The sequence below is a fragment of the Aspergillus brunneoviolaceus genome (genome assembly GCF_003184695.1).
Source record: "Aspergillus brunneoviolaceus CBS 621.78 unplaced genomic scaffold BO95scaffold_26, whole genome shotgun sequence".
Classification (NCBI taxonomy): Eukaryota; Fungi; Ascomycota; class Eurotiomycetes; order Eurotiales; family Aspergillaceae; genus Aspergillus; species Aspergillus brunneoviolaceus.
Genome location: NW_020290756.1, coordinates 74822 through 98185, shown reverse-complemented (window position 1 = coordinate 98185; position 23364 = coordinate 74822). Strand labels below are relative to the sequence as shown.

General features: G+C 53.1%; 11 protein-coding genes across 11 annotated transcripts; 5 read left to right on the top strand and 6 right to left on the bottom strand.

The window, feature by feature from the left end:
• Positions 1–626: 626 nt before the first annotated feature.
• Positions 627–918, top strand: BO95DRAFT_513668 (uncharacterized protein; the record flags this gene model as incomplete). The annotated part of the gene is made up of 2 exons (XM_025591619.1): positions 627–839; positions 910–918. The coding sequence occupies 2 exons, from the start codon at positions 627–629 to the stop codon at positions 916–918; spliced, it is 222 nt and encodes a 73-aa protein (XP_025443190.1).
• A 1020-nt stretch (positions 919–1938) lies between these two features.
• On the bottom strand, positions 1939–3242 carry BO95DRAFT_452401 (Arginase/deacetylase; the record flags this gene model as incomplete). Its single annotated transcript, XM_025588146.1, has 5 exons — positions 1939–2180; positions 2241–2618; positions 2683–2884; positions 2946–3065; positions 3162–3242. 5 exons carry the CDS (start codon positions 3240–3242, stop codon positions 1939–1941), a joined length of 1023 nt encoding a protein of 340 aa, XP_025443189.1.
• A 1234-nt stretch (positions 3243–4476) lies between these two features.
• BO95DRAFT_472848 (Zn(II)2Cys6 transcription factor) lies at positions 4477–7087 on the bottom strand (the record flags this gene model as incomplete). Its single annotated transcript, XM_025589683.1, has 9 exons — positions 6973–7087; positions 6817–6897; positions 6613–6714; positions 6106–6530; positions 5917–6046; positions 5124–5763; positions 4888–5039; positions 4810–4858; positions 4477–4512 (listed from the first exon to the last, which is right to left on the bottom strand). Exons 1-9 carry the CDS (start codon positions 7041–7043, stop codon positions 4477–4479), a joined length of 1686 nt encoding a protein of 561 aa, XP_025443188.1. The 5' UTR covers positions 7044–7087.
• Positions 7088–7956: 869 nt separating this feature from the next.
• Positions 7957–8461, top strand: BO95DRAFT_462750 (putative acetylornithine aminotransferase; the record flags this gene model as incomplete). The annotated part of the gene is made up of 3 exons (XM_025588936.1): positions 7957–8094; positions 8155–8263; positions 8346–8461. The coding sequence occupies 3 exons, from the start codon at positions 7957–7959 to the stop codon at positions 8459–8461; spliced, it is 363 nt and encodes a 120-aa protein (XP_025443187.1).
• A 384-nt stretch (positions 8462–8845) lies between these two features.
• BO95DRAFT_481441 (aldehyde dehydrogenase family protein) lies at positions 8846–10888 on the top strand. The gene is made up of 6 exons (XM_025590206.1): positions 8846–9211; positions 9284–9516; positions 9591–9806; positions 9870–9930; positions 10024–10366; positions 10442–10888. The coding sequence occupies exons 1-6, from the start codon at positions 8915–8917 to the stop codon at positions 10717–10719; spliced, it is 1428 nt and encodes a 475-aa protein (XP_025443186.1). The 5' UTR covers positions 8846–8914; the 3' UTR covers positions 10720–10888.
• Positions 10889–10970: 82 nt separating this feature from the next.
• Positions 10971–13123, bottom strand: BO95DRAFT_411603 (putative long-chain-fatty-acid-CoA ligase; the record flags this gene model as incomplete). The annotated part of the gene is made up of 5 exons (XM_025584219.1): positions 12517–13123; positions 12152–12461; positions 11687–12069; positions 11304–11633; positions 10971–11245 (listed from the first exon to the last, which is right to left on the bottom strand). Exons 1-5 carry the CDS (start codon positions 12875–12877, stop codon positions 10971–10973), a joined length of 1659 nt encoding a protein of 552 aa, XP_025443185.1. The 5' UTR covers positions 12878–13123.
• A 622-nt stretch (positions 13124–13745) lies between these two features.
• BO95DRAFT_360859 (putative lipase 8 precursor) lies at positions 13746–15035 on the bottom strand (the record flags this gene model as incomplete). The annotated part of the gene is made up of 1 exon (XM_025582493.1): positions 13746–15035. The coding sequence occupies one exon, from the start codon at positions 15033–15035 to the stop codon at positions 13746–13748; it is 1290 nt and encodes a 429-aa protein (XP_025443184.1).
• A 1803-nt stretch (positions 15036–16838) lies between these two features.
• On the top strand, positions 16839–18460 carry BO95DRAFT_441898 (FAD/NAD(P)-binding domain-containing protein). The gene is made up of 6 exons (XM_025586291.1): positions 16839–16932; positions 16987–17031; positions 17084–17131; positions 17185–18129; positions 18195–18268; positions 18319–18460. Exons 1-6 carry the CDS (start codon positions 16876–16878, stop codon positions 18398–18400), a joined length of 1251 nt encoding a protein of 416 aa, XP_025443183.1. The 5' UTR covers positions 16839–16875; the 3' UTR covers positions 18401–18460.
• A 143-nt stretch (positions 18461–18603) lies between these two features.
• Positions 18604–19135, bottom strand: BO95DRAFT_513662 (chitin binding peritrophin-A domain-containing protein; the record flags this gene model as incomplete). The annotated part of the gene is made up of 2 exons (XM_025591618.1): positions 18604–18938; positions 19079–19135. 2 exons carry the CDS (start codon positions 19133–19135, stop codon positions 18645–18647), a joined length of 351 nt encoding a protein of 116 aa, XP_025443182.1. The 3' UTR covers positions 18604–18644.
• Positions 19136–20589: 1454 nt separating this feature from the next.
• On the top strand, positions 20590–20985 carry BO95DRAFT_462744 (Con-6 family protein; the record flags this gene model as incomplete). The annotated part of the gene is made up of 3 exons (XM_025588935.1): positions 20590–20636; positions 20691–20843; positions 20901–20985. 3 exons carry the CDS (start codon positions 20590–20592, stop codon positions 20983–20985), a joined length of 285 nt encoding a protein of 94 aa, XP_025443181.1.
• A 242-nt stretch (positions 20986–21227) lies between these two features.
• BO95DRAFT_494400 (uncharacterized protein) lies at positions 21228–21579 on the bottom strand (the record flags this gene model as incomplete). The annotated part of the gene is made up of 1 exon (XM_025590786.1): positions 21228–21579. Exon 1 carries the CDS (start codon positions 21570–21572, stop codon positions 21228–21230), a length of 345 nt encoding a protein of 114 aa, XP_025443180.1. The 5' UTR covers positions 21573–21579.
• Between the last annotated feature and the right edge of the window lie 1785 nt (positions 21580–23364).

The window sequence follows — 23364 nt, the reverse complement described above, 5'->3', positions numbered from 1 at the left end:
CAGCCTACTACTTAGGTACTCTCGGGATCTGACGAATTGGGCCACTTGGCATAGCACCTCCTCGCCTTGCTCGACTGCATCTCATATCTTCCACCGGGTCTCAAAAGTGCCATCCACCGCAACCTTCATCGTCAACTCCATCTTTCATAATCTGTTGATCTAAAGTTTTGCTTTGTCGTCAATGATACCATCGTCAATCAGCATAGCCCTGGTAGCATAGCAATCCGCATCCTGCTGCAGAACGATTGTGGCAGGAAGCGAAGCTGCGACAAACACCGCGATTTTGAAGAGTGAGGGGAGATAGTTGGAAAAAGCAAGGAGTTTCTGGGATGTAGTGGCATTCGGTCTTACTTGTGCTGTGATAGCGTCGGACCGACATCCGGCGCTCGTCCGGCACGGAAAGCTGTAGCCTTGATCCGATCCGGGGTAAGATTGACAGGCAAGCACGAGCCAGCCCGAAGCCAGCAGTACCGTGTGGTAGACTTATAAGGTTGATGCACATACTCCAGACCCAGGACCCAGGCTCCTTGTTCGAACGTCTCTAGTCGATTTTCCACTCCCTGCAATTCCCATTCCAACCCGCACTGAAATACTAATACTCTGCAAAAGGGGAGAACATATCTTCTATGGAGATTGAGGAGCGACTGTTGACTCATCCCACCATCAGTGAGGCCAGTGTGGTCGGCATCAAGACTCAGCGGTATGGGGAAGTCGTGGGCTGCTTCCTAAAGGCTGCTGGGAAGACGCCAGCTGGAGACGATGGAATCCGGCAGTTTGTAGGCCAGGTCGTGGGACGTCACAAGGCACCCACTCACATTTTCTGGCTGGGCGACGAAGGCGTTGGGAGGATTTTCCCCAAACAGGCAGTGGGAAGCACAAGAAGCACTTACTGCGCGAGATTGGAAATAGGCTGGTTGAGGGGTCTGCTGTGCGGGCAAAACTGTAGAGAATGAATCACGGACCGCCATGTCTTTCTTGTCGTTTGCCAGTCACCATCTGAACTTATGCCCACTGCTACCTCCCCTGGCCACGTAGAAGACATGTCTCCCAGATCCACTTGGGAACGCAACTACCCGATAGCCAAGCAGCTTAGCTGTAATCCGTCATGAACACTTCCAATACAAGCGTTTGATGCAGGGATTCGCCTCGGTCCGCGCAGTCGGAACCCGGGGAACTCAACGGAAAGCGGTCCGGTCGACCACAAAGGATGGTGAAGATAAGCTGCATTGCGGTGAGATTTGCTGTCCCTATGAACAACCATTGGGTGTTTATCCTTAGCCTATCGGTGGGAAAATGCCGGGCACCCTGTAACCCGCAGTGAGGATGGTTGAGGTTGGACCCCCTGAAGGTGCCTACCTCGATCAAGCTTACGGGGTGAGTGAGTGCCAGGCGCGTCGGAAGGTAGACTGGGACCTATGCACTCAGCAAGCCAGCACCCAGGCGAAGACTTGAACCGTTCTTCAGGGGCAAAGTGCTTTGAACGAGTATGGTGGAATCCGTTTGGGTGTTATAATTTGACGTATGGTTATGACCCGCAGCTATGAAATGGAAAGGACCCCGGTAGTATTTTATTTTTGTCGTTCAACTTGAGCCATAAAAGTCTATCATGTAGCTGAGCAAATAGAGCATGATAGAAAATAGGGCCAAAGACTTTCTAACAAGATCCGAGTTTCATGGACAAGTACGGTGCAGTTCTAAGATACGATGATGGACCGGTAAAGCCATCTCTTCAGAGCCTGGTCTGATAATCGGGTTGAAAAGACCGCTTAAAGGCTATACAATGTTTTGAAAATACGCAACACCACTGACTGATATAACGATGACTCTCAAGACACACAGTCACGCAGGAGATCCGATCAACGATGCTTTTAATATACACTACAGGACACCCATCCACGTTTATCTCGCTTTCTGCATTTCTTCCAGTCGAACATCTCCTCATAATTCGGTCTTTTCTGCGACTCTTACCGGCACTCGCACCATCCACTGCAGAAGCTCATAGGCAATCTGTGTGATAGTAAGAGCAGTGGTTTCTGCTGCGTTGTTATACACAGGGGGGAACTCGACAATATCTGCTCCGATAATAGGGAGGTTGGCCGTGGACAGCCTATTCAGAATCTCAAGAAGTTCCCGGGTGGTCCAGCCACCGGGTTCAATTGTGCCGGTGGCTGGGGCAAATGCTAAGAATCACCACTTGGATTAATAATAATCACACCAGGATCCGCTGGGTCTTCACATACCAGGGTCGAGACTATCATTGTCGATGCTGATATAAACCAGGCTGTCACCGGCCGTGTCCGAAACCTGTTTCACAATCCCATCAATACTGATTTGGTCAATCTGCCGGGCTCGAATGGCTGTAAAGCCACACCGAGCATCGTTGTCGAGGTTATAGTGTTCTTCCATCAACATCGATCGGGATCCGAGGTGCATGTTGCCCGTCTCAACCAGTAGTCCTTCTTCGTGGGCGATATAAAGCATACTACCGTGCGTCACCTCCGAGTATTTAGTCAGGCCCCCGCTCAACTGTTTAGGGTCCCATATATCCAGATAGGAGTCGAAGTGGAGAATCGCCACTTTACCCCAGGTGGGATACAGGGCTCGAAGCGCGGGCAGTACTGGATCGCGCGGGGTTAGAAAGATTATCTTACTTTCGATGGGATTATGTCAAACGCAGCTTACTGATGGTATGATCTCCGCCGAATAAGAGGAATCTTACATGGTCTGCCTTCTGCGAGTTCAAAGACTTTCGGGATCCAATTAACTTCCAACTGGCCTCAAGTTGCTGGAGCGCCTCAAGCTTGTCGAATGGGGTATTAGCAATATCACCACAGTCTACCACAGAGGCCCAACTGCGAAAGGGATTGGTCCCATGATCCATACTCTGGCAACGTTAGCAGTCATATCTACACCGAGTCATCCCTCATTGGGGATGTATACCATACCTGTAGGCAAAGAAATATTGCATCCGCGGCGGGATCAAAGCAGTTGGTCCAGTTGAGGTGCGCAAAGGTTGCAATCCCACTGTACGGCGTGCTGAAATCATTCTGCGCGTGAAATTCGTCCTGAATGTTCAGAGGCCTCGCTGTGCGAGACTTGCCAAATACGCTGTTCTGGAGGAACAGCGAAGACGAGGAAGCATCCTTCAAGGATTCCTAGACCAGCTCGTAAGGGACCACCAGGGAGAACATTAGCGGCAGCAATCCTAGCCAGGCGGCGACGGCCATTCCCCTGAGACTCATCATCGGGTCGTGCAGCTTTAATACGCGTCAGATGGATTTTTTTCTTGCGAAAGAGTGCAGTAGGCGTAGGGCTAGCAGGCTGACGAACCCATGGGATGGGAAGCGGCCCAGGGTTGGACGTGGACCTATGCGACTCAGGCGCTGATCGTGAGCGTTGCCGCACTGCCGGTTTTTTGCTTAATCCAAATCTACAGTCCGTGGCTTCGATCAAAATCCTACCAGCCGTACTGGGTGAATATGGAGTTGGATACCACCGGGGTCCCGACTTAGCGAGCGTCGCGTCGTGTTCAACCGGACATGTCTTGCATGACGCAGGAAATTTGAAAACACCTCAGTATTCTCTGATAGGTTTTTTTTATTGATTCAATAAATTTGTACTCTTTTAGTCTTTTAAGTCTCCGTAGTGTGTTCTGGAAATAGGTTACAAGCCCAACTCAGTGCTGAAGTCCCAAATTAGGTGTTTTCATAATGATACTTGTTTTAAGTATTGCTTTCATATTTATAGTGGAAAAGGGATTTTTTATCTAAATATACTAATCTACTAATTCTTACTGGTTAATTTACTAAAAGACCATATATAATTATCACCGTGCAAGCCTAAGCTACCTGTTTGATCTACTTTACTAATTAATTTATTTTATCTGTTTTATCTGGAGTGGCTAACAGCCAGGTCAGATCTGATTAATTGAAGTTTTTATATCTAACCGCCAGATTATGGTTTGATTAAGAAAAGTATTTGTATCCAACTGCAGGATAGCTAAAAACCAAGTAGTTCATTATTTTAATTATCTTTAGTACTATGGTTGTTGCCCTCATTGAATTCCATTCGACTCGTATCGGGCGGGGTTAAATAACATAGCTCAACATTAATTGTCCCTCAATTTCCGAGTCCGACTGCCGCCATGGGGAATGACCCTGGTTTCACTTAGCCTTCTCGTCATGGTATAGCTTCCTCATTCTCGAACGTATAAACGCCGCCATCAACCAGCCAGCTCAAGGCAAATTGACCAGTGAACCTCTACCTCCGGTAACCGGACGATCAATGACGCATTCCACCCGCGAGGGGGCTACTACTGGTACCACGATTGGATCGGTCAATGCACCATCTCCGTTGACCACCCTTGCTGAGGGCTCAAAAGCGGCAGCATAGGTAAGCAGAAAACCGATAAAGTGCTTGAGACAGTGTGCACCACGTGGATGACTGCAGCCCACGCATACCCGTAGTGTACACTGGTTACGTTGGATCTATGTTGTTGAGCCAGAGAAGGGGCTACTTGAGTAATAAAGAAATTGACGCCAAGCACTGAGAGATAGACTCACGTGCGTGGACTGACTATTATCTAGGCTTCAATAGATCTCGAGGAACGCCTGGTATCTGTGAATCTCAGCTCCACAAGACGGTCGAAAGGGTCAGCTGCCTGGACCAGGTTGCAAGGCTTTGACATGCTAGTTGTCATTACCTAGTGTCTGGCACCGACGCATGTCATTTTGATTGGTCCGATCCGTGCCAGGTGAAAGCCCCGGAGGAAAGGTCTTCATGTGGGGTCTGAATCCGGGAGGAGGCGACGGCGGCGAACATATCAAATCCCAATGCCCACGACATTGGCGATGGCATGCTGGGCAGATTCGAGCCAGAGGCATCCACGTCTTTTTAGGGTCGCTGCTCACGATGGAATAGTCCAGAATAGACCAGAAGGTCGCTCCGCAGAGCGGATCGATGTCTTGCGTCCTGCCCGTCGTATCTAGCAGGCTGTCGAGATTGTGCCGCTGCTCGTGCAAATTCCGTAAACGAAGAGACTGTGTCATCGTAGTATGATCAGTGACTGGGTCCAGTATCTTTTGGTGTAGCCAAAAGGCCTCGCTCCGAAGTGATAGACGTACCATATGACTGGCGTGCGGCCACAGGCTGGCCAGTCCATCAATCATGTGCAGCCCACTTTGAAAACATTCCAGCATCTCAGAAGACTGAGGTTTGGGACTCTGAGTCGTCTCGTGAGATGCAATTGATACGATTCCGCCCGCAACTACCAAACAATATGCATAGAATGAGGATTGGACGGGTCCTCCTGCATTAAGCACATCCTGCAGTAGATGTATGAGACGTACGGCATGGTCTATGCCCGCTTTCATCCCCTGGGCTGCAAAGCTGCCGGGTACTTTGGCTTTAAAGGGTCGAAGGGACTGGCATAGGATCAAAGGCTGGTTCAACAAGCAATGGCAGAGATGGAAGAGGGTATGTGCGAAAACGAGATGACCAAGCTCCTGATAATTATAGTGATCTCCCATAATCCCGTCTCGTCCAGAAGCCAGGTCCGTCACTTTTACTGGACTCAGCTCGGCATAGTGTTCGAATAAGAGTAAGAGGGAGCATACGGCCGCATACTCCAATTTTGTGTCCCAGGGTGGTATCTCGTCGCTGTACCGAACGCCGTACACATAGCGTGTGCAACGTCCGAGGATCAATGCGAGGAGAATCACCAGAGCAACGAAGCTAGGCGTATCCTGCAATGTGGTATTCCAACTAAGCAGCTAGTCTAAATTACAAGTCTTCTTTGTCTCTCCTTGGCGAAAGGTTCTCTCGTCGCACGGAAGCTGTATATGACAGTCCTGGTCGAGAATGATGAGCGGACGAGCTCGGCCACAGGAGATCAATTTATCGAGTAAGTATACCGACTAGAACACTCGCCGGCGCTCCTCCTGTTCAGCCGGCACTCTCCATTCCTTGGGCTCTACCATCAAACCAAGGTCTTGGGATATGCGAGCAGCTAGCCCGGTTTTGAGCCAGCCTGAGTTAATTCTTCCGGCTGCGGATCCCAGCGGTTAGTTGGTATAGACTCGCGTTAACAGTGAGAACGAATCGCACCTGTAAAGTCAATCACAGCGAGTATATTGATTGTCTGTACCGTGTATATATCTATACTATCCTCGTTCAAGTGATTCATCAACACAGAAAGCCATGCTTCCCGTATATAGACCTCAGACATCTCTCGCTGCCTGCTTCTGTAGAAATCATGTGTAGAGAAACGAACAGCGGCGGCCAGTAAAACCAGAATCAGACAGTTAGGCAAGGATCGATCCTGCAGTGTGCGGCGAAAGCTCGCTTCTTGGACATTACTGTATGGCTGATTATGAACATGAATGAAGTATGCATCGACGGTAGAATCTAGAACGGATTGAGGCGGCATGCAATAGGGGCGCTCCCCAGCGGCGGCGGCAGCAGCGGCGGTGGTGGAAGGAGGTTGCGACAGGTCGATTGGCTGTTGCGACTGTGCGTGGTCTCCCAATGGCCTTGATGCAGCGTTATCAATGAGTTAGCCCTGTCTGATCGTGGTGGGTGACGGGGGGAGGGGGTTGGTTGGAGTCGCCTTACCCGGGCTGCAAGATGCTCTGCTCGCTCAGCTCGGCTAGGCGTTGTTCGAGTAGGGATATTCGTTGTGATAATTGAACCTGGCATGTTGTCAAAGACACACATCTAGAGAGAACAACGGATATAACTGATAGCGATACATTCTCGGAGGTGGGCGTGCCTGCGGTAGCGCTTGGCGGATGCAGGTTATTATAGGTACCGGAATACGGCTCGTAGACACAGGTATGTCTATTGCGACGACATTGAAAACAGACTGGCCGCTCCCCTGTGCACTTGGTTTTCCGTCGTCTGTGAATTAAGATCCGAGAGTCAAGTTAACTCCGTGCCAGTTTGTGCAGGTCACTACAAGTGGGGGTCACGTACCGGCAGTTAGAGCAGGCCTGGCGAATACGCTTTATAAGACTGCGCTGCAGGAGATCCGTGAGAGGATCCATCCCAGAAGGACGGTAATGATGCGATTCAACATACAGAAACGGTAGCAGGTAAAAAAAAGTGATTGTGCTCTTTGAGAAGAATAGATTTGCTGCTGATGCGACTGAGAATGGGCTGGGAGGAAAGGCATGGGGGGAGGGAGCGAAAGAGACCCCGAGGGTGCCTTCGAGTGCGGGGAAATTGAAGGGTCTTCCAAGGTCTGTGTTATTCCTTCCCATTCTTTCGGTCTTTGAGTGGCAAAGGCACACGTGTTTGTGTGTGCACATGTACAAATACACCAATTTAAAGACACAGAACCAGTCACATTTCACTGTGCAAGGGGAAAGGGGGAGGGAGAGGGGGTGGGGTTGGCTCAATTGCAGATCGAATAACACCGTCTCCATAGATATACTGTATACTCTGTGTATCTTCTATGTAGGTTGTTTTATTGTGATCATGATTTGATTTCTTTGATTCAGGGAAAACCCACCGCGCAGTGACACCAGGAAGTGCCAGGTGACGGCCGGAGGGTTACCGAACGGTGCGGCCCGCATCTCCGAATGCGGCTACACTGCCGCCGCACTATCTGTCCTACTACGGTAGTACTACCGCCTCACCTAACTTTCGTTACCTTTACCTGCTCAGTGCTCGTTGACCGAGGTGCCAGGGAGCGGAACCATTCCCCTCAGGTCCGGTCCGCAGGAGTCGTCTGCAATCGGGGGCGGCGATGCATCCAACGTGGGGTAGGGTTTCCAGAGCCCGAGGTGTAGGCAGCGCGGGAGCTGGTAACTTGATAACTTATATCTATTGCATGAGGAGTCTGTTGTCTTGCTTCTTTTCGCCGTCCTCTGCCCCAAGGTCTTTTTTGCATCAATCCTTTCCCTTTCTATCTCTTTATCCTATCAGTCAGTCTAGACCGATCGACGATTCGTGGCCATGACTGTCTCCCAGATTCGACCCGTGCGACTGTCTCCCGAGACAACGCGGCTGCTTGAGATTGATGCTCAACACTCGGCGGGCGGAGTGTTTCCCCTTCCCGTCCTCATCAAGTCAAGCAAAGGATCGATACTCAAGGTAAGCTGCCGTGGATGCCCGGGGAGTTGGGAAGCCAATGCTAAATCGACGCACTTCCAGGATGTCGACGGAAAGGAGATCATTGACTTCATCTGCATGCTGAGCGCAACCAACCTCGGCCAGTGCCAACCGCAGCTTCTGAAGGCTGTCAGTGACTCGATGAAGACCAGTATGCATATGTCCTGTTCCCCAATCGATCCTTGAGGCAAGGCACAACAGGCTCATTTGGTGTGTGTGTGTGCGTGTATCAGTCACCCTGACGAACATCGCCACTAAGGTGGGCGATTGGGCCGAATTGACGCGAGACATGTGTCAGCGATTCGGAGATGATAAAATGGTCGGCATGGTTTACAGTCAAGGTGCGTAATGCTCTCATTCCCCCCCGGAACCGATTTCTCATACCTTACCTTAAACAACTTAGGAGAGAGGAGAGCCTCAGTCTGCGTACTGTTATGAGAATCCATCGGTGCGGTTCCCCAGTGCTGGCCTCGTAACCGGGGTCAATGGCACCGATCCAAGAATGCAGAACGGGAAGACGGATGTGCGGATAAAATACCCAATCCGAGCTAAACGCACTGTTTATCTGAGGTCATGGCTTAGTACTTACTACGGACTTGGACTCACGGACCCCAGGCGTAGTGACCATCGAGTAAGTTATGCGGGGTAACGAGAACACCCGCGCGCGGGGTAAAGACAATAATGGCCTCTCTGGAAGGCAGATCTGCCGCCACCGTCTTGCTGACGGGGAGTAGAAAAACCAGAACCCCTTCCTCTGTTCAATCCTCGTAACCACTGATTCCGTTTCGCGGCCGTATCCACCATGGCAACCAGCCTTGATCTGAAGTCCTCTTATGTGCAAATTGTCAATGGCCAAAGCGCTCCCACAGCCACAACTCGGCACGGCTTGAACCCTGCTAATGGTCAGGCACTACCGGAGGTTCCAGTGGCCACCGAGGCCGATCTTGATCGCGCAGTGCAGTGTGCCAAGGCCGCATTCAGAGGCTGGTCGACGACTCCTTACGAACAGCGACGGAGAGCCGTGCTGGCCTTTGCCGATGCAATCGAAGAGAACTACACTGGGTTTCGAGAACTGCTGACTTTGGAGCAAGGAAAGCCGGTAAGTCCCCCCCCCCCCCCCCAAGTCACTTTCTCCCTGCTGCTCGATGGCTACCTTCTTTCGCTTGGATAGATCCCACAAGCGACCGCAGAGATGGACAATACCATCTCTTGGATGCGGGGGATGGCCGACCTGCAGCTTCCCGAGGAGGTCGCCCACGACGATGATTCTCACACGGTGATTACTCGATATGTGCCTCTGGGCGTGGTCGGCGCCATCGTGCCCTGGAATTTCCCCATGATGCTTGCTACAGGCAAGATCGCCCCCGCGCTCCTGACGGGAAACGTGATCATAGTGAAACCCTCGTGAGTTCTGATTTTGGGTGGGGGGATCACCGACCTCGACCTTGGCTGCTGACGCTGCTTTTTCTGCTCAACAGGCCTTTCACCCCGTATGGGGGGCTCAAGCTTGTGGAGTTGGCCCAGTCGTTCTTCCCTCCGGGAGTGGTGCAGTCTCTGAGCGGCGACGACAGTCTGGGTCCATGGATGACCAGCCATCCAGGCCTTGACAAGATCAGCTTCACCGGTTCCACCGCAACCGGTAAGCGGGTGCTGCGGAGTGCGAGTGACACCCTGAAAAGAGTCACCCTCGAGCTGTAGGGGTTCCTCCTCCATCATCCTCCATCATCCGTCACGCAAGACTAACGCGAGATTTCCAGCGGCGGCAATGACCCTGCCATTGTTTTCCCCGATGTCGACGTAGCGCGTACTGCGGAAAAGGTATGGATTATATGGATTACGCCCCCCTCCCTCCCCCCCCTGAGACGGGCATTTCAGCGGAACCCGGTGACCTGACCGAGTAACCTTCCCCAGATTGCCTTTTTCGCCTTTCTCAACTCGGGCCAAATCTGCCTGAACATCAAGCGCATCTACGTCCACAAGTCAATCTTCGAAGAATTCAAGGCCGCCCTCGTCCGCGCCGTGAACGCATTCTCGCTGGGAGACGGCTCCCAGCCGGGAATCACCCACGGTCCCCTCCAGAACGAGATGCAGTATTCCCGCGTCAAGACGTTCTTTGACGAGATCAAGACCGAGGGCTGGCAGGTCTGTGTGGGCGGTGCCATTGACCAACCTTCGACCGGTGGATATTTCCTTCCCCCCACCATCATCGACCGGCCGCCCGATTCGTCCCGCATTGTGGTGGACGAGCCCTTTGGTAAATTCATCAATTCCCCCCCCCCCCCCCCCCCCACCTGGATGGCACGCACTGAATGACTGGTGTGGTGGATAGGTCCGATTGTGCCCCTTCTCTCGTGGGAGGAGGAATCCGAGGTCATCGAGCGGGCCAACAACAGCCTGCTGGGGTTGGGCGCCTCCGTCTGGACGGAGGATTTGACCCGCGCCGCCCGTGTTGCGCGCCAACTCGAGGCCGGAACGGTGTGGACAAATAATCATTTTGCTCTGTCCCCCGCGATCCCATTTAGCGGCCACAAAGAGAGTGGTCTGAGCGTCGAGTGGGGGCTCGTCTGCAATGTCCAAAGTCTTTTCCTGCACAAAAAGCATGCATAAGCCCCCCCGCCCCGGGGCAACTTGAGCTTTGGTACTCGATGGTTGGGAAGGCATTGGAGCCCCGGAGATCGAAGTGATGTACCTTTCCCGTTTGATTCGCTTGATATGCAATGATATATGCCTTTACGGGCTTGGGGTACTCCCCTCAGCTCCTTCATAATTCGCGTTTTTCTCTCTCTCGGCCTGGCCGGCGGAACGGGCTCGGGGCGAGAACAGTGACCAAAGACGGAAAAAAAGAAGACAGGCATTCACTATCTCCTAGAACAATGACATGACACGCCACGTACTCCGCCATCATCTCCAAGCCAGAAGACCCGGGTTGGAGCCTTCTGGTAACTCAGATTCAAGCGGACCCATGCAGCCAGCTCCTCAAGGGATGGCCGTTCAGTTCCTGGTTCCTGCTGAATGAAAGCCGCAACCACCTGGCCCAGGTAGTCGTCCGGCAGGCCAACCACACACGCCCCCTGCACGGAGGGATGCTCGCTCAGCCGATCCTCAATCTCCGTTGGATATAGGTTCTCTCCTCCTGTCACCCGGTTAGCATTACCCGACACCAGGAGCAGCGATGGGGGCGGGGCGTCTACCTCGGATGATAATGTCTTTGATGCGACCGGTCACAGAGCAGCTTCCCTCGCGGTCGGAAAATGCTTCGTCGCCCGTCCGCATCCACAGTGTCCCGTTCTCGTCCTGCACTATGGCCGCACGCGTCTTCTTGCCATTGTTGAAATATCCCTTCTGTACAAGGTAGCCCGAGACACAGAGCTCGCCGCGTTGTCCGACCGTCACGATCTCGCCCCTGCTGTCAACCACCTTGGCGCTCGTGTGAGGCAAAATCGTCAGGGAGCGTGGCATTCGGGTCGCATCCGCGTCTTCTGGTTTGGACATGAAGACAGCACCCGATGTCTCGGTCATTCCTGCATGAATCATAATGAGAAATTGATGACATCGCCACCGGACATGGCCATACCGTATCCGAGTGAAAAGTCCTCGACACCAAGTTCATCCTTGATCTGAAGCCACAGTGCCTCTGAAGGAGCACTACCTCCTATGAGACCAGTTTTGAGCCGGATTGGGCATTTCATGGGCTGCGGGTGCCTGTGGCGAAGGACCGCAGCGAACATGGTCGGGACGCCATGCATTCCAGTGCACTTTTCTGCTGAGAGGCAATCGAGGGTGCGAGATGCACTGAAACTTGGCGCGGGGAATACGATGCAGGCTCCATGGACGACGCATGTCATGAGGCCGAGTATCAGGCCCCCGGAATGAGACAGGGGCAGTGGGTTGCAGATGATACTTTCCTCGGTCAGGGCCATGTGATTCCCTGCCAGAAAGGCATTGTTGATGATGTTCCTAATCAAGTCATTTACAATTATGCTCGCAAGTGAGCATTCAGGTTCGGTTCCAGGCTTCGAAAAAAAAATGTTTTACTCACGCATGTGTCAACATAGCCACCTTGGGGACGCCGGTGGTCCCGCTCGTCAAGAGAAAGCTGCATACTGTGTCACCGCCAACCTCATCCTCGAGCTGACTGAGTCGCGGCGGGCTCACTGTATCCCCACTGACAAGAAATGTTGTCCAGGAAGTCAAGTAACTGCCATCTGGGTGATCGTCATGAACCAAGACAATGCGCTTCACCGATGGCACATCGACAGCCAGTGACATGTTGGATTCTTCAAGGTAGCTCAGAAAGGCACGCGAGCCTCTATTTCCCAGACCACTCGAGATGAACAGGGTAGAGCATTCTGCGACAAGCCTTCAGTATATCCTTCCTGGAATGACACTTGTCGTTATACGCACCGGTGGTCCGCACCACATTCCGCGCTTCATTTGGGGTATACGTCCCGTGAAGCAAGACTGCCACCGCCCCGATCCTGGCAACCGCAAAGAAGATCTCCACGTAGACTTCGCAGTTTCCAAGGAAGATAGCAATCCGATCGCCGCGTTGAACCCCGCTGGCTATTAGGGCTCGCGCGATCTGCTTGGCCCTGATCTCGAGATCGTGGTAGGTCAATCGTGCCCCGGACTGGACCTCAACGACCGCTCGGCGGGAGTTGACTCGGTCGGCCTGTTGGCGGAGAAGCTGGCCAATTGTGCAGAGCTTCAGAGGGGGGTGTGAGGATCCGTGGACGATTGATTTGGGCGCAGCTGTTGAAGACATGGTGCATAGATGCTAACGCGGGCGGTCGTTTGACTGTCGTTGAGGAGAGTTGAAGGAAGAGGCTCTATTATAGCACTCGAAACCCGACCAGTGCGGCATGCGTGAAGAGCGCTGGGACCTCATTTGGGTGCAACCTTGCAACTGGAATCTCATGGACATAAGGTGGCCACTTGGTTTCCCCGTGACTGGGTGTGGCATTGGGCAAGAAGAGAAGGCGGGCTGTTCTACAGCGGGCGTGGCGAGTGGTACTGCAGCGTGGTTCTTGCGCGGCTGCTGTGGCCTGCCCTGCCTTCTCTCGCGCCTCGGCTTGAGTAATGGAAGACTGCGCTCAGGGACTCGTCTTTCAGGTGCGACCTTGAGATTGAATTCATTGGCTCCACGCTGAAATCTAATGCAATTTGGAAGCTGATCGACAACAAACTGTTTCCTCTTCGAGGTTAGGGGCAATCCCCAACAGTCTGGCCTCAAGATCCATTGCCGGATGATCAATGTATCGATGCATGTGGCTCGTGCTGAAGCGTGCAGTGACACTCTAACCTGTATTCCAGTGGGTTTTGGGGCCATGGTACTACAGGAGCTGGACAGACTTCCAAATTGGGTCTGGAAGCGTGGTACGTACGACGCGAAACCATGTTATCACCTGGCTGTTCGTCCAACATCGTAATTTCCGACAGCATCCCTACGGCCTGGTTCGATTGCACCGGTTGCATGGAAACAAGGAACGGCTGCGAGCAAGTGGATAAGATGAGGGGCCTAGTAGTGCATATCCAGTCTGCTAACATAGCTGCTAATAATACTATTTAGGACTGATGCCGTTGTGGGGTTCTCGACTATCGATGGCGTTCTTTCCTCCCTAAAGATAGTTTATTTACTCATCGCCGGTGCCAAATTTGTCCTCAGTCGTGCATTCCGTCGGAGAATTTCCCTCAAAAACATCCATCATGAAAGCCCGCGCCCCCGGCAGACCCGGCGGAATGCTGGGCGTGTGAAGAGTCTTGTGCACTCGCAGGTATTGGATGGGAATTCCCGCATCACACCACGCCTGCACCAGGGCATCATGCTCCTCAATGCCCACCGCGACTTCATCGTCCGTCCCCTTCCAGACAAACATTGGAAAGTCCGGCATCCCGTGCAGTGCGAGCACCCCGATTTCGTTAAACAAGTCCAGGTTGTCTGTAATGAAGCCTCGTCCGGTGTCAAACCAGTCCGTGATATTTCTGAATGCAAGCTGGACAGTGTAACCATAGGCGATCTTATAGAAGTCGGCCACGCATTCCTTCCGTGCGATTTCAAGGAGCGGTCGATACTTGGGGATGAGATGCTCGTCCACGTACGCTCTGAACTCAGGGTAGGCATTCCCGATCCCGACCAGAGTCCCGGCGGCTAATCCCGAGCTGAGGGTTTTTTCCACACCGATGAAGACCTCGGAGATGTTGACCGGCATACCCCCAATCGCGGCCCCGGCGATGTGGACTTCCGGCGCATAGGTACTGCGATATTCGCCTGCCCATTCCGCAGCCAAGCCACCTTGCGAGTATCCCTGCATGGTGATCGTTGCATTGTCCGCCAGTCCGGTGATGTGTGTCGAGCGGAGCACGGCGCGCATGGAGTCTAGCACCCCGTATGCTGTCGTGGGGCCGACGGCGAACGCCGCATCCACTTGCAAATAGTCCGGAACCACCAGCGGAATCCCCATCTCCAGGTATGGTAGCATCCCGACCGCCAGCTCGATGAGGGCTTCGCTGGCATTCGTGGAGGCGCCAAATTGCAGCCCGTACGAAGGGCCGCAGTCATTGTTGGCCGAGTCGTACCCGGTCTGGAGGGAGATGAAACGATCCAGCTTGGCCCCGAACGGGATCAGGATCGTCGTCACTGCGTAGTTGGGCAGACCGTGGGCATTGGTGGTCCGGTAGAGCAATTGATACCCTGCGGCAAGGCCTTTGGGGATCAAGAGAGCCGAGCCAATCGTCACTTGGCGGGATTTGAGGATGGAACCCGGAGGTTGCGCTCGCCAGCTGTCATCGTCAGGAGTATAGAACGGATCGCTTTTTGGCGCCAGCGGCTTGTTATACCCACGAGGCAGGTTGGTAGCCCCTGTGAAGGGGGTGACAGCCCACAAAAGGGCTATCAGGCGGAGAAGGTGGCTCACGATGAGCATGTTGAGTAGTCTGGACAACCACTGAGGAACCAACAGTGATTGTACAGAGTCATTCAGGGATGGCAACATGCTCATCTTATAGGTGCTTCCTGCTTAGAGGCAGCCTGCATCGAGCCTTCCCGAACCCATTTGCTTTGATCCTCGGCACCTGCTTCCTTGCTCTTTTTTTTTTTTTTTTCTTTTTTTTTTGTCTTAGTATGATTTCCTATTTGAAGTGCCAAGGCGAGAGAGATCACAATGTCCTTTAACCCTTTTCGACAATCGAAAATGCATGGTGGCATTTCCCCGTTTCGAATGTGGCTGTGGCTGGCTCTCCGCGGATCTTTCCTGGACTTGGGGTTCTGTTGATCAAGTCGGAAGTCAAGGGTGTATGCCAAGTGTTCAGGAAACTGCGGATAATAAGTTACCGTACTCGTAGGTGGTGTACCCTGGTACCCTCTTCAGTCTTAGCCCGAGCGGACAATCTTGACTCCGGCGAAAACAGCAAGGAAGGGGCCTTCAGGACAGTTCGGGGACGTGATCATTTCTAGAATCTCTCACCAGACCTGCCCTATCCATCGTCACAAGCGACGTCGCTCCGGAACAATGCTCAATCGCACTCATCGTTGGTCCATATCGGATCTTGGGTTGAGCGCTCACCCGTCCATTCATTGTTTGCCTGTCGGGACTGGGGTCAAGATAGGTTCAAATGGAAGATCCTCGCTAAAAGTGCGAACGTTGTCTTGCACCCGGCTTGCTTGGGAGCTAGCCATTCAACAGAGAAGCCGCCGGGGCCTGGAAATCAGGGGCCTAAGTGGTAGTGGCCACTGCATAGTCTCTGGGGAAGTCGTGGGCGCATACAATGTGGTACGGATGTGAGACACCCAAACTACTCTCCAACATTCAGCATTCAGAATGTAGTGTCGCGGAAAGGCAAGTTGCGAGGAATAAATGCCCACGAGGTACTCAAGATATCAGTCCCCCACATTCCCGATGACGGATCCTCTGATTTACAGGATGTCGGCACAACAAGTGGAGTAGTTATCCATCCGGTGCGGCTAACGTCGGATCTGGCTATCAGATCCGTGATCAAAGCCACCTAGTTCTCCACGATAGTCACTTCCACTGATGAGCTGTCCTTGTGGTGCAAGGTCCTACCCATGGTGCGAATGGTGATCGAGCCCTCGATTCGAGATCTCGGACTCAAACAAAGTGCTTTGATGGGGGTCCGAAGCATTCGCCTCTGGCATCCCCCACTCCGAGCCGGAAAGCCGAAAATCCGAGGGCTAAAGCCGAGACTAACTGCCGTCGTTGGCTTGGCTGCTGCTTTTGCCTTAGGCCCCAAGGCTGTTATAACTTGGCATCTGTCTTCCTTCCCATGACTGCAAACCACAAATTGTTGAACTAAGAGGGCGTATGGAGCAAATAGCAGTCTAGAATATGGCTTACACCCTTCATTCAACGCCGTCGCTCATCTAGACATGCCCTTAGAGTCTAACTATCTAACTAAATCCTAACCCCGAGCCTCGGCGCAAACCAGGCAGATGACGCCACCGGCAGCGGATGGAAGCCGATGGCGGGCCACAGTCTCGGAGATGGCCAGGATAGGCAGGCGACCAATAGACCGAGCCCGGACGATCAGATAAGGAGATGCTCCCCGCGTGCCCTCCCGGCTCAGTCTTCTCCCGCCTATATATTTGGAGCCTGCCCACGGCGCACTCGCTTTTTGCTCATGCTCTTCCTGCTTGATAATTCAAGAAGGTCTTGGATCGCGACTCTACTCTCAACTCTGACCATATCGCTGATTCTGTCTTCCCTGGTCCTCAAAATCTCGAACAATTGGAATACACAACAAGCCACCATGGCCGCCTCGACACTAAAGAACGTTATTGTAGTTGGCGGGTCCTACGTTGGAAGGGTATTTCTCCGCGGCGTTTTCAACATCAACTGCAGTGAATACTGACTGTAACAGGGAGCTGCAGAGGAGCTGGCGCGGGTAGTACCCAGCACGCACAGAGTAAGTCCCAGCCCCGCCGCGGCGTTTTGTCGATATACTAACTCCGCTACAGGTGCTGTTGATCGAACCTCACAGCCATTTCCACCATCTTTTTGCCTTTGTGAGTCAATCAATTTATTTGCGCCCCCACAACACTAGACTAACCCGCAGCAGCCCCGATTCGCCGTTCTCCCTGGCCACGAACACAAAGCATTCATTCCTTACACCCGCCTCTTCGCCTCCTCCCCCAACTCGACCCAACACGCCGTCGTGCAGGCTCGCGTCCTCTCCGTCCAACCCAAATATGTCAATCTGGATCGCGCCTGGCAGGGCCAGAGCCAGATCCCCTACGAGTATCTCGTCGTCGCGACGGGCACGCGCCTCGCCGAACCCGCCGCGATGCGTGACGAAGACAAGGTGTCCTCCGTGCAATACCTGCAGAAGCACCAAGCGGACGTAAAGCAAGCGAGATCCGTGGTCATTGTTGGCGGTGGCGCCGTGGGCGTGCAGATGGCGACCGACATGAAGGAGCTGTACCCAGAGAAGGAGATCACGGTGGTGCAGTCGCGTGACCAGCTCATGCCCCAATTCCACCGGGGGCTGCACGAGATCGTCAAGAAGCGCTTCGACGAGCTAGGTATCAAGTGTGTAGCCCCTTCTAACCTTGCTCTATTCGCCTCGCCTCCCCTAACCCTCCGCAGAACCATCACCGGCGCCCGCATCGTGGTCCCCGAATCCGGCTTCCCGAACAATGGCACCCCGTTCACCGTCCAGCTCAACAACGGCACCGAACTCCCCACCGACTTCGTCATCCTGGCCACCGGCCAGAGGCCCAACAACGACCTGCTCCGCTCCCTGCCCGCCTCGTCGCCGGACTCCCTCATCAACCCGGCCAACGGCTTCATCCGCATCCGCCCGACCCTGCAGTTCCAGGACCCGCAGTACCCGAACCTGTTCGCGGTGGGCGACATCGCCGACACGGGGCTGCGCAAGGCCGCCCGCCCCGGCGGTCCCCAGGCCGCCGCGGTGGCGCACAACATCCAGGCGATGATCGAGGGGAAGACGCCCGAGGAGGTGTATCCGCCGTTCCCGATGGCGATCCACATCACGCTTGGCTTGGTGAGTTTACCCATCCCTTCCTTCCTTTTTGTTGGGAAGTGTAGATGCTAACATACGGGCTTTAGAAATACAATATCGTGTTCCGTAACCCGAACCTCGCGGAGGGCAAGACGGAGCCCGAGATCAAGGAGTCCTGGGAGTAAGTTTATGTCTGCGTGTGCATAAGGGCCCAGCTAACACAGTGTGCAGTTCGAAGGAAGATATGGGCGTGGACCGGTGGTGGAATCGTCTGGGGTTCCAGGAGAGTGCCCCGTCTCAGTACCATTTGTAAATTCGGCGGGTAGGGAGGATAGAGATTCATTTTAGTAGTCGTATAGAGAGGACATGATACCAATACATTTGTTTTGCAGTTTAATGGGGCTCGTCGCCATGGCCGTAGATTATTTCCATTGAGAAGCGCGCACGTGTGACCACACATTGAAGTTTAAAGAAAGAATGGGGACCATCACAGTTCGAAGGGCGTGGAACTCCACTCGTACATCATACTATCCCCTGAACATAAAGACAAGTCACACTCAGTGAATCTCCTGGGTCACCCCCTGATGACACCCCGGCGACCGCCACTCCGGCTCGCAGGTGCCGGTGTACACGCTGTAGGCCTGGCCCGGGGCGCAGTGCAGCCGTACAAACTCTCCCGCGTCACATCGGTGGTAGGCGTGGCAGTCGAAGCGGTCGGGGCGGGTGGCGCCAGGGCGACAGTCGGCGGCGGCGGCGGTGTCGAGGAGGAGGGCGGCGAGGAACACCGTTAGGGCTTGGTGAAGGAGGCGCATTGTGAGGGGGAGTACTGGAGAAGGTAGGAGAATTTGGCTCTGCGATCAGTGTCAGTCATTGTGTGAGGTTGTATATCCTTAGTGTGGATGTAATTGGCAGGGGTAAGGGTATACTCACGGAGTAGGTAGGAATAGGTAAAGAAAAGTGTACGCGGACTTTAGTCAAAAGGTCCAGGCACCGAGTGAGCAGCGCCCCGGCGCATGGGCCGACGGAATCTATCGATATTTATGTTCATGTTGTCTGGTATGGGGAGCAGAGGGGGTGGGTTTGGTGCCTCTGGAATTCGATATCATGCCGCTTGTGGGGCGCGGTGCCTGGATGGGGAAGGGGAAGGGTGTCTAAGGCAAGGTACAGGGCTAGACTTGGCCTCTTGCTGCCGATAGTACTGTACCCTTCAATATGTTTGACTGGATGTTATTTTAAGAGGATTGACCGCTAATGATAAACTGTGGGAGTGCTATTGAATCCAGATGCAATTAGTCGCTACGCGGCTGGATAGAGGAGGAGATAGATGAGATTTACTTGACGAGTGAGTTGGAATCGTGCAGGGAATCACGGGGCTAGCTTTGTAGCTTAGCATAGCGCGAGGAATGTCCGAAGTGGAGGTTGTCACTGCAGGGACCAAGGGGTAAGACGCGTGAGGGTCGATCCTGCGACGGGAGCTAGAATTGGTGTCTCCGGGGTAGTGCCAAAGTTGCGTTTTATCGCAGTCAACCATTGAGGTCTGTTGGATGGTGAGAGAGGTGCCTTACTCGGACAAAGACTTTATACTCCGGACCAAGCTCCAGAGGCAAGAGCCCCGCCCCCAAGAAAAGACGATGCAATGACAACAAATGCAGCGGTGCTTGGCGCTGCGCTGCGCTGGGAGGCGGAGGATGCACAAAGCGGTGAGTATCTGCCAGACCTTCCGTTGAACCTCCGACCGCCACTCAGACCGCCTGGACCGGCAGAACGCTCGCGACCTCGCAACGAAAACCGCGGATTTAAGCGGATATAAGAGGTAACAGGCCAGAAAAATCGGCTGGCGAAACCTGTTCAATCTGGGCGGTGGCAGAAAAGGGCCTGGCCGTCCCAACACAGACACATCGACATGACGTCGGCCTTTTGTAAGGGAGCCAAGGGTTTGCTCAGCACACAGAACTTTACTAGTCTATGAATTGAGATCGACACAGAAATGGTTGTTGAGTCTGCCATTTCGGTTCTACAGTAGATACAACATTGCGTGATGATCGCAGGTTGACCTCGCCCAGTCCACGGCTAGTAGAGCCCCCCCCCCCCATCCCGAAACAAGCACCTCCCGGCGATCCAGAGTTCTAGAATCCCCAGTCCCCCACCCTCCAACCCTGATCAACGCTTCGATCGCTTCGATCGGGCGATGGACGAATCGACCAATGCAAACTCCCCATGCACAGGGGTCGACCCAAGATTTCACCCAGCATAGATTACCTACCCTCCTCGTCATGTCTCCGCAATGAAGTCAATTTGACCTCGACTTCCCCAAAGACTGGGTGGACGATGAAAGAATGACGACGCGGGGTGGGTGACGCGCTCTGACATCAAATGCAGCTGGCTGCATTCGAAGGTATAAGTATACCATGGTTGGTGTCGAGGCAACTGTTCATCTTGAATTCAACCAAGTTATCACATCTCGCCCACCGTACACTCCATTCTCTACAACAATTTCTCAAAATGTCCTCCGCTGAAGACAGAGTCAATGCCATGCGTGGCTACAAGGCGTGAGTCATCTTCATTCACAATCAAGAGAAGAGCCGTCTCTGATGATTACGCAGCACCCTCAACAACCCCAGAGTCTCCGATGAGGCCAAGCAGAACGCTCAGTCCATGCTCGACCAGCTTGGCGGCTCTCAGCCCTCGGACGAGTTGCACAACCTCCGTGGTGACAACCAGAAGGATCCCAACCGCGTCGCGGGTGGACTCAAAGCGTAAGCATCCTTCCTCACAATCCTGTCTTGATAAGATAAACTGACATCCTCCCACAGTGCGCAGAACAACCCCGGTGTGTCGCAGCAGGGCAAGGAGGCCGCCGGGCAAAAGCTGAACCAGATGGGCGGTCCGGATGAGTAGGGGCTTGTTTTCGAGCGTGGTATGACTAATGTATTATGTATGATTGACGCTGTACTACTGATGGAATATATCTGATGCTTGTCACGTAATTGGCCCATATGTACATTTCCATGCCCTCTACTGCAAGCGCGGGTAAATTCATCATGAACACGCATTATCTCCCCGCAGCAATGGTATCTGACCTTCGCAACAACCCTCAGCTAACATTGGCGTGATTCCCGCTTATCCGATATCTCCCCCACTCAGCAGTCGAAGTAACATTTCATCGACTGTGCTTCGCCGTACGAAAGGCAATCGATGTTCTGGTTGATCGCATTCGGAGTGACACCGATCTCATTTTGACAGTACGGGTCTGAGTACACGATGCAGTCGGTGCCATGAATGAAGTTGCCTTCCACCACCAGTCCCTGGAAAGAGCTGAACTGGAAGCAGTTTCCCTCACAGGTCGGAATGTAGTTGCCAATACTGTGATGGCAGTCGGAATCAGCGTAATAGGTCACGCATTCTTGGAAGCCGTCGTAGGAGCACCCTTTGGCAACGGCAGCCGTGGAAAAGGTAAGACAAAACAGGACAGAGTGAAGACGCATGGTTTCAGAGACGATGAGAAATCTAGAGGGTTGGAATTGGTAAGTCACTGCATCTATTGTGATAGCTTACCGGCTGGTTTGTGGTTGACTGAAAGAGTGGGAATGGCGTTGTAGGAGATAGGGAATCCCTGTCAACACATCTTCGCCTTTATATGTACACCCCGGTTCATGTATAGACGTCGATCGTGCTACACCGCATCTAAAGCTTCATTTCCCCAGTCGAGAGGCTCGAGTGATGATCTTCCGGGGATGTACACGATCGCCGTTAAGGGCGGGCTAGTCCGCACGCTAGTGCTCCACTAATCCGTTTTCTTCGGGACTACCTTCAAGCCTCTAGACAGCTTGAGAACTCGATCGAGGGAAAACAAGCATTCAGACGAGTCAGTGTCGCCTCAGTGGCATGTCCCTAGGGCAGCCTCTACCGGTGTGGATCAGTGTCTCCACGAAGGAAGCCCTGACTCGCTTAACATATCCCTACGGGCTGCAAGTGAGAGCAAGATATCAGATAAGGCATGCAGACTGGTGCCTGGCGCAGGCCAAGCGAGGTTAACAGTCAGCGTGCACATATATCATCGATCGACGGGTCGAATCCTTCAAGCCAAACTTTTGCCCGGTCCCCCTGAGGCAATTTGACCTGGGAACTGCCACCTGAGCAGGCTGGACGGGAGAGGGCATGTCTCACTCTGGACAATGCTTAGTCGCCATCCCGACCATCAAAACTGCCTCAAATTCCCTCAACGACCATTCCAAGAAACCAGTTGTCAGCTTACAGACCAAACCAAGGGATGGGGAGATATCTGTCAGCGGTTCTTTCTATCCGAGTCTTGACAGTTCCGCTGCACGCATCACCATCTAGCATGCACCTCCAGACAGCTCTCTTTGACGAAGGACTGTCGGCTATGACTACAGCGCATAGCAGCGGTTTCGAACAATCAAAGGTCATCCCACAATTCTTACCTCATACGCAATCTGACCGTACAATGCTTGAAATGAACTGGGCCGGCACAACGTGTTGGTGATGGTCCGGCGCTGTACGAAATTGGCAGCCTTAGGCCAGATCTGAGGGCTTGCTAGGTGGTAAGCATTTGACATGGCAGACTATTCCAAGCATGGAACCATTGAACTGAGTAGTGACAGTGATAATACAGACAATTCTTGCAATACAAACATGGCTTCTATTCTTGATCAGGAGTGGTCTGATGAACCACAGTCACTTTCTCTGTGCACGATTATGGTCGAGAAGCAGCGCTCCCAACTTTATCAGAGAAAATTTATCAAGTTGGGTCATAATTTTGCAAGGGGGCACATAAGAAATGACGATAGAGAAGATGCAGAGGTAAGCAATCTGGCAGGTGCAGGAGTGGACTGATGTATGCTGATGTATGCTGATGTATGCTGATGTATGCTCATGTATAGACTTCGGCATAGAAAATTGCTGCCTGAGGAAAGGAAAGAGGTTGGCTGAGGAGAGCCAGGAAGAGCCAGGAAGATCAGGGACTAAAACGGCTAGACCCCGCTCAGACTACCTCAGATCTACTGCTCCGGTAAATCACCAATCTACTATTCACATCTACCTAGTACACACTTACCCTTCCCTCTCTGCCCTTCCGATCTTCATTTCAACTATTGCAATCACAATGAAGGTTATGCTTGTTGCTTGTGAGTCCTGTCGCCAGCGAAAGAGGAAATGCGACCGAGCATACCCATCATGCGCCCTGTGTCACAAGTAAGTTACGCCCCCCCCCCCCCCCCGCTTATCTTCAGCCGCGCATCTTAACCGAGATTCTTCAGG